The following is an 8,795-nucleotide window of genomic DNA, read 5'->3' as shown; positions in this document are numbered from 1 at the left end:
TAGATGATGCTCGCTAACAATAGAGCCGCCACCAACGATGATTTTCATTGGCAATTAATCGATTATTAGAATTAATTATTATCAATAAGTGTCAGAATCAGTGTTTCCAGGAGCTCAAAATGACGTCTTCTTTGCTCAAAACCAAAATATATTCAACCAAACAAAGGAAAACCTCATAATTAAGGAGCTGGAACCAGAATTGGGTTTTTTTTTTTGCCGTTTCTGCTTGAAAAGTAAATCAAACAATTAATGTTCTGCTCACTAATTGATTAATCGACTAACCGTTTCAGCTGCAGTAGATCGGGTGGTGCAAAGGGTATTTGTTATTTGCCCCCCGCCCCTCTCCCCCACGGATAAACAAACTCCAGAAAAATGTTTACTTTGAAAGTATTAAAGAAAATTCAGCTGTGGTGGGTCACATAATCAATTGGCTAATCTAATCACCCTCTTTAATTACATTCATTAGTATATTTGTTTGACCAAACAAGGTCACGATAGCTGATTAGATAAAGAATCAATGGCAAAGACAGAAAACTCATTACAGAAGCAACGGTGTCGGTGTTTGCACCCTTGTTTGTGTCAGACAGTTCATCTCAATGTCGATGGAGGCAGAGCTGAACAAACTTATTAGTTCTGAGGTGGTCTTTGATTTGTACGTGTCAAAACAGTCATGGTGACCTTGCACTGTTGGCTGCCCCAATAAAGAAGCAGGACACTAATTACCTTTGTCAGTGAAGTGTACTTGGGACAATATACAATCAGATAACAATAATGGAGTCAATAATTTGTATTTACTCTGAAACCTGGACAATGTCATTTCTCCCAATTAATGCAGTCACCCATGCATTAAATTAGTTTTTTTTTTTCCTCACCCAGAAAAATAATTAGGGGTAATTGTTAGGAAATCAATCAATCAGCAGAATGAACTGCCAATGAAGCGTGGTCAAAACTAAAGAAACGTGTGCCACAGATGGCTTGGATGCATTTTACCCTCAAGGGACTTTTGCTGTGCACCACACCGCGAGATTAAAACGAAGGCGATAGAAAAGAAGAGTGTTTTATTTTCATGCTTGTCAAAGTGCCCTGAAGTGCTTTTGGGAAAAGTGAACAGGCAGTACGGAGGATAGAAACAGACACACGGACCGGACAGACTGTGAGAACACACTTTTTAACCTCTAGAGGGCTCTTATTAATATTATTCTACATCTTCAATGGCTATGTTTTCACAGACACATCCAGCTCCTATAAGAGTTTTCATAAAAGAAAGTTCACTTTAACACGCAGGTGAGCGTTTTAATCTGTGGATTTATTCAACCTTTAATACGGATGATAAAAAGTGAAATATTTCAAACAATAACCCTTCCCACGTTTGAAAGAAATGGCTCAATATTTTTGGACATTAAAAACTAGACATGAGTGCAGGCTTTGAGTTATTGCTTTTGTAAGCCGGCTCATTAAAACACGGTGAGCACGACAAGGTGAGAGACGATAAGCAGCAGAGCTTCTTCTCAGTCACATCTTGGCATGTCATTGTGGGAAAGTGGAGCGACTAACATTAAAAACTGTTGTCCTGTTGATGACTCACTGTGACACTAAACCAGGTCACCGGTGCTTTTCCTACTAGGACGAGTCAAAATGTCTGGTGTGAAAAGGTCTGTATCAGACTCAGCCTTATTAGCCGTGGATGTGTGCACATACAAGTGACTGGTTCCTCCATTGCTCTCAATGAAGGAGAAACCTGCAGCTAAAAACAAGACCAACAAAGCCGAGCAGAGGCAACTTAACATGTGACTACTGTGCACAGACAGAATGTAAATGTATACACCAGCGATGGAAATGTTAGTATTTTCTGTGCAGAGTGCAAAGATGCAAGAATAAATGCAGGAGGCTTAATATACATGAGATAGGTGGATGTGACAGCATGCAGTCTGTCTTTCCTTTCCTTGTCAACACTTATATAGGGCAGCTGTACTCACCGTTTGATTGACAGCTCTTCTGTCTCTGAGGTACGTTCTCCATTTCACATGACAGAGGCGCCAGCAAATCAACGACGAGGACGTCCACCCCATTGACCAATCACAGCCCGGAATCATCCAAAGAAACGCCCCTCGTCATGTTAGGTTGAACTCCGGCTTCTGTGTCTGTCAAATTATTTAGCTAACCGCCGTTAGCTAGTTAGCCGGGATGACATCCAGAGGACTGGCGAGCAGCTGAGCCGATTCCCTGAAACCTGAGCCGAGACACACGTTAACATCTCTGCCAAATCGTCTTTTACAGCTCTCTAGTATACACGGTGAGTTGTGTCGCTAAGGTTTCTGAAGTTCACCCGCTAAAATTAACGGAACAGTCAAGTTGTTAGCCAAGCCAAATGTAGCCTGGTAAGCTAATGCTACAGACAACGTAAAGCAGATGAGACAACGTCAGTGTGTGGACATTAACGTACATTAATTAACTAGTCTTAACTAGTCTTACGCGTGGAAAGAGTATTTAGTCAGATTTGCGGCTGTCAGCTAAAATTGACTGGGTTTAACCAGCTGGTGCACCAAACGCAGCTTCATGACGTTTGCTAACGCAGCGTTAGCAAACAATCCTTAAGTTGTGGCGAGTGACACTTAACTTGATACACTGTCAGCAACAACACGGCATTAATATCAAATATAGTGGAGATTAAAACAGGAATATCTACCCTGACAGCGTTCATTTATTACGCAGCGGACTTTGTGGACTTCGGCAGCAGTACAGCAGTTAGCATGCTCCACGAAACAGCCACATTAGCACGAAGCTAAGCTAACGTTTTCCCAAACAATCCCTCATTTTGGATTTTGCTAATGTTCCCCACCTGGTGAGCGCTGTGTCAGCACTCAGACATCACAGTGTGCACTGCCAGGTTGCATTGACAAGTAGTGTTGGCTAGATGACATGAGATCAGTATTAAATACCCGGTTGTGTGTTGACAAGTTGTCTGTGGTTGTCTCACGTGTCCTCTTCCCACCACAGCAGCGGATGGCCCCCACGGCACCTGTCCTGGGACCTACATGAGAAGAGGGACACCAATCTGAGCCTCTGAATGAGTAATGAACCTAAACCCCTTCTGGAGCATGTCTGCCAACACAAGTCGTAAGGTGAAGTCAATAAACACATTGAACCACAGTGTGTTTTAACACTCAGCTCTTTGTGTGGGGAAGCAAGAGACACCAACCAAAAGTAAAGACACAGAATAACTAAGCGCTTGTTTAAGATCTCAGTGCAAGTCTGTGGACTGTCTGTGCCGAACATAAAAGCTTTTTCAAAGTCTTGACAACAGCTGGTATTCTTTTGCCAGGAATCTGGGTTAACTGGATGGGTAAACTCAAGTTGAGGGAGGAGTCGCCTACTAAATTCTCTCTTGGGATTGGCTTATTTTGTCAAATCAAGTATAAATGTATGCCTGAAAATGGCAAATAACTTCCTTATCTTAGAATAGTATTAAGTGTTACTTGTGTCAGGAGCTTATTACTGTTGGCTTTTACTAGACTGAATTTCCACCGACAAAGGGGAGGGGAACTAAATTATAGCATGCTGGTGCAACCCTGGTGAGGTAGGAGGAGACGGAGCTTAGTCAGAGAAACACTTCAGAAACAGTCTGACTTCAGTGAGATCTGCTCAGAGATCGGCGCTCTATTCGCTGCGAGCATTCCTGGCATATTTGTCGCAGTGTTCATCCTCAGCAGTGCCCGTCACGGCTCCCCGATGCATTGCTGGCGTCCTGCTGCTGCTGTGTGCTCGGTGTGTACACTGACGCTGGGGTGTAACTACTCAGATTGCATCATTAAGATGCAATGATGGCTGCACCTGAAAGTGCCTGCTGTTGTCTACACTCTGCTTCCTGATGAGCTGCAAACCAGATGGTCAGTGTAACCAGAGAAGTTGGTCACAGATACAGTCACCACTCTGGGCCGCCGGTCTACACTTACACCGCACATAATGGCTCAACCAGTAGCCTTCTCTCTTCCCCTCTCAAGGATTTCTGACGGCCTGATTTTCACACAAGTAGGCTTTTTTTTTTTTACAGCTGACATGGTGATATTCATGCTGTTTTTGCTCCACTAAACAGCAGAGACCTGACAACGAGGAACAGAGCGGGCACGGGGAGCAGAGAGCCAGCCCAGCCCGGCTGCCCTTTGGCAAAAAGCAGCTTCCACCCATTCCTAAGAATGCAGCCCCCATCACCAAGCCTGCATCGACGGGCGCCCCGGCCCAGTCAGCCAACGGCACACATGCCTCCTATGGCCCCTTCTACCTGGAGTACTCTCTTCTGGCTGAGTTGTAAGTATTAGGCCAGTATCACAATTATAGAGTATTTTTCTTGGCACCTAAATTGTCTATCTAAGTTTTATACTTGATGTTGGTGTTAAAATGTTTGTCTTCATTTTGTATTGATCTAACTTCTGCAGCACACTGGTGATTAAGCAGAAACTCCCTGGAATTTATGTCCAGCCGTCCTACAAATCAGCACTAAGTAAGGATCCTCTTTTTTTAAGTCCATACATGTTTGATGTATCCACATATAAAACCTGAACTGACCTCGTGTCTCCTGCTGTTTAGTGTGGTTTGGGGTCATATTCATCAGACACGGCTTGTACCAGGATGGAGTCTTCAAATTCACCGTGTACATCCCAGATAACTATCCAGATGGAGATTGTCCTGTAAGTAGACTATACTCATGCAACGAGTTTTGGATTTTGAGGTGTATTTTCTAGCATGCATCCAGTCACACAGTATTTCTGCTGGCAGTAAGGTCGTGGTTCTTCATTTTGTTTTTATCTCCCCAGGTCAGGAAAGGTTTAGGAAAAAAGATGTTTATCATGGAATATGTGGGAATGTGTTCAGAGTCCTATTTTAAACTGCTGAATTACACATTTGTTTTAGGAGAATGTGTCTATGGATTAAAAAAAGTAGGACTCATGATGAGCAACTGTTGATCGTGCTTAATTTCAGAAATTAGTCTTCGACATGCCCGTCTTCCACCCTCTCGTTGACCCGGTGTCTGGAGAGCTCGATGTCAGGAGAGCTTTCACCAAATGGAGGTATTCTCTCTGCTGAATTAGCCGTCCTGTGTAAACCACGTGATTCATTTTGTGCACTAAGTATAAAGAAAATATAAAGTCTTTAGTTTTCTTACACTCATTCTGTTGAAGGTTCAGAGATGTTGAAGTTGAACATGTGGTGAACGTGTTATCTTGTGCTCTCGCAGACGGAATCACAACCACATCTGGCAAGTCCTGATGTACGCACGCACGATTTTCTACAAGATCAACACCACGGAGCCCCTGAACCCTGAGGCCGCGGTGCTGTGAGTGGCTCAGCCTCCTCTCAGTAGATCTGATCTTAAATATGGAGAGCAGCCAAGTGACCCCTTCCCTCTAACGCTGAGTGATGCTGCCAAAGAATAAGAATATTTCCTCAAACATGTTTCTGTTGTTGAGCTTTTTTCAACAATCTCAAATGAAACAAGTTACTGAGCCTTTAATAAGCTTCACCCACTATTACTTATGAGTGTTGATATTTCAACTATAATATTAATTAGATGGAAACATCATTTATTATTGCTTCTACCATTTTGGAGAGCTCCAGAGGTTCGGATGTGTTCATGAAGTGTTTCTGTCCTTTCAGGTATGAGAAGGATGTTCATTTGTTCAAAAGCAAAGTGGTGGACAGTGTAAAACTATGCAACAGTCATCTTTTTGACCAGCCCAAGATAGAGGATCCCTACGCAATAAGGTTGGTGAACCGTTCCTCAGCCGCCACTGCTCGGACACATGACCTGTAATCCTCTGTGTGTGTGTGTGTGTGTGTGAAGAGCTGAAGCCTCTCCCTTACTCTGTTTCTCCACTCATAGCTTTTCTCCCTGGAACCCAGCTGTTCACGAGGAAGCAAAAGAGCGGATGTTCACGTACAAAGTAAGTTTTACAACAACCTAAGCTTACCATCAGTGTGTGTAGTCTTCAGTCGTCTTCCTGGACTCTGCAACACACATTCAATAAGACAAAACTGTAAGAGGTGTCCATATGAACATGTGTAGAAGAAACTACATGCTGCCACACGCCAGATTGCTTTTAACTGCAGTAGTTCAGGTCTCTCATAAACCTTCCCTTCCTGAGTGCCTCAGTGACCATAGTTACCAGCAGCTAGTCATGCTGGTCTACATTGTGGTGGCTCTATACATCACACATCTGTTCTAGGTTTGTGACCTGATCGCCTTTAGAACCCTTTAGGTGGAGCTACAGACGGAGGAACATCCTCTAATGCCTGGTGGAGTGCCAGGAGTGCAGTCTGCTGACCCCCCCCCACAGTTAAAGCCCCGAGGGTTTGGTCAGATCGGAGCGTGAGCTGTGATTGGTCGAGCTCTTCCTGTTTTCTAACTGCTGACTTGCCTTTGTTGCTGTAGAGACGGCCCGAGGATCACCACAAGGGGACGCATGTGTCGGGGTTGTCCTGGGTGAAGCCAGGATCGACGCAGCCCTTCAGCAAAGATGACAGCCCCCCCCAGAGCTGAACCCGCAGTACCACTCAGCAGCCACTAGAGGGAGGCACACGCCCCACCGCTGGCTCGCCTCAGCTGTTTATGTGAACTGGATCCTTTAAAGAGTGGAGAGGACTTTCTATTGAATCTCCACGTTATTGCTCAGCTTTAAAAGCTTTGTAGGCGTCTCCTGGCACAGCTTTAGAATAAGGAAACAAAGCGTGTATCATATGTAAACAGACCGTGACAAATGGATGTCGACATCATTCAGGCTGTGATGCAGTCAAAGAGCTTTCTCATTTAGATTTTTGGATCCATGCACACGTCGGGCTTTAAGCTGATAAAATGTTCTGTCCCACAAGGAGCCGAACGGTGTGAGCAAAGCAGTCTGCGCCCACACGGCGTGCACAGTGGATCACATGATCTACACCACCACGCGCTGAGATTGGCTCAGGACTGTTTGTCAGACAGCTGTGTGAATGAAACACCCCCATCACCGCGGCCCGTCACCCACTCCAATCGGCACCAACTGTTTTATTTTTGTTTCTTATTGGACAATGATTTCTTCTGTTCCGCTGTGTAAACTGTTGTCTTACATAGTTCCTAATATATATTTAAAGGGGGGCAGGCAGGTCTGGTTTTAATGAGGCTAAATAAGTGAGCTCATGTGTTTTATTTTGTCTGATTTTAAATAACTTTGAATGTTTTTATGTACCATCGGTTATTAAAGGTTTGACGTGGTAACAACGGATGCTGTGCTAAGCTTTGACTTTAAGAGACGTGTCTGCATCAATGCTTGGATTTCTTTTTCTTTTTCTTTTAAGTGAATGTTTTGGGTTTTCTCGGCTTTCTTTCCATGAGGTTACAGCAGGATTCTCCTATAGGTCTGAAGGAAAATCAGACGTATTTTTAAGAAGGTTAAATAGTTACTAACTAGTTCCTGAGCAGCACCAAAAGGAGTTTGGTCCAGCGTCCTGTTGTGTCCGACTGAGACGTCTGCCTCTGTAAAGTAATGTTTCCAGCCCACTTTCATTATGCAAATGTTGTCAAACAAAGGATGTAGAAACGGTTTTTAACGTGTGGAAACCCCAGAAGGACGTGACTCAGCTGATAGATGTATTTATAGCTGCTGTGGAGGGCGACACAACCTCCACGTTCTTCACTCGCTGTCATTCGGGCCGTCGGCGTCATCACACGTGGGAGTTCTCATGTGTTCTACATGGACCTGTTGCTCCAGACGATCCTGCAAAGGTGACATGAGATTCAAATGCTGTTCTCTGAAATCAATAAAACGATCAAAAAACTGTGCCAGGAGTGGATTTCTTTTGTTTACACAGATGAAATAGTCAGCTCGGACTATTAAAGTATGATTTTAGGGAAGTTTCACTGGAGCATCTGTGAATCAGTATCTGAGGTCACTACCGTCAGTCATGTTATTCCTCATTCACCTCCTCTAAAGATAACTGCTAATCAAGTGCATTTTCTGCTGGTCCTTTATTCTAATAATGTTAATCTATCAATTAAGGTGTCCCTACAGAATACCTGACCTCAGGACAGTACAGTTTAACAGTCGTTTGCCTTTGTGCCTTAGTGTGACAACAGTTCTGTCTAAATCAAGGTTGGTATGGTTCACTAAAAACTAAACTAAAAAACAGGTGTGAAAGAACATTATATTACTGAAATACAAATTTAAAAGAAAAGAAAAAACTAAAGTAAAATAAAAACTGAGGGAACACTTTAGTTTGAGTCTTTGTCAGCTTCACTAACTCTGAATCACCTGACACATACATACCCCCCAGGTAAGAAGTAACATCACCTTACAGGACTTAGGCCCCTCCTGCCTCTCATCCAGCTCTTTCTTATAATAAACATTTTAAACTATTTTTCTCACATTCTGTTGTTAATATCTTCTATACTTTTCACTTCTCTATTATTTATGATGAACCATCAACCTGTAAAACCCTGAAGCTGATTCAAACATGAAACAGTCAGAGCTCAGGTGAAGCCTGCAGACCCCCTGAAGACCCCCTGAGGACCCCCTGAGCTGAACCAGGCCGGGCAGCAGCCCCACGCGGCGGGCCGGTGTGCGTGTCGGCGGCCGGCCGGCAGAGGTCGCCGTGCCCCCGCAGAGCGGAGCCTCTGTGCCGCGGCTGTCCCGTCTGCACCGAGCCGAGGCTCCGAAGAAAGGCCCCTCCTGATTGGCTCTGGCTCGAACGCGGCCATCTTATGCACTCTGTCAACACGGAGACTTTGCGGGTGGAAACACGGTCCAGGCAGCCGCGCTCCGGGGCTG

General features: G+C 44.3%; 1 protein-coding gene across 2 annotated transcripts; it reads left to right on the top strand.

Annotated features, from left to right (window-relative positions):
* The first annotated feature begins 2,172 nt into the window (after positions 1–2,172).
* On the top strand, positions 2,173–7,808 carry aktip (akt interacting protein). 2 transcript variants are annotated; one of them, XM_070835525.1, is made up of 10 exons: positions 2,173–2,293; positions 2,998–3,122; positions 4,097–4,305; positions 4,434–4,498; positions 4,585–4,685; positions 4,978–5,066; positions 5,234–5,332; positions 5,653–5,760; positions 5,879–5,939; positions 6,428–7,808. In XM_070835525.1, the coding sequence occupies exons 2-10, from the start codon at positions 3,075–3,077 to the stop codon at positions 6,533–6,535; spliced, it is 888 nt and encodes a 295-aa protein (XP_070691626.1). In that variant the 5' UTR covers positions 2,173–2,293; positions 2,998–3,074; the 3' UTR covers positions 6,536–7,808. The 2 variants fall into 2 exon arrangements, with proteins under 2 accessions (XP_070691626.1, XP_070691618.1); XM_070835517.1 differs by having other exon boundaries at positions 4,094–4,305.
* The last annotated feature ends 987 nt before the right edge of the window (positions 7,809–8,795 follow it).

Source organism: Pempheris klunzingeri, chromosome 1 (genome assembly GCF_042242105.1).
Source record: "Pempheris klunzingeri isolate RE-2024b chromosome 1, fPemKlu1.hap1, whole genome shotgun sequence".
In the NCBI taxonomy this organism is placed as follows: Eukaryota; Metazoa; Chordata; class Actinopteri; order Acropomatiformes; family Pempheridae; genus Pempheris; species Pempheris klunzingeri.
This window is presented reverse-complemented; position numbering and strand designations above follow the sequence as displayed.

Bases quoted from the DNA above. Each gene is read 5' to 3' on its own strand.
- aktip (XM_070835517.1), top strand. From the start codon at position 3,075: ATGAACCTAAACCCCTTCTGGAGCATGTCTGCCAACACAAGTCGTAAG. The intron at 4,686-4,977 runs GTAAGTAGACTA...GCTTAATTTCAG, and splicing joins ATCCAGATGGAGATTGTCCT to AAATTAGTCTTCGACATGCC. The intron at 5,333-5,652 runs GTGAGTGGCTCA...CTGTCCTTTCAG, and splicing joins AACCCTGAGGCCGCGGTGCT to GTATGAGAAGGATGTTCATT.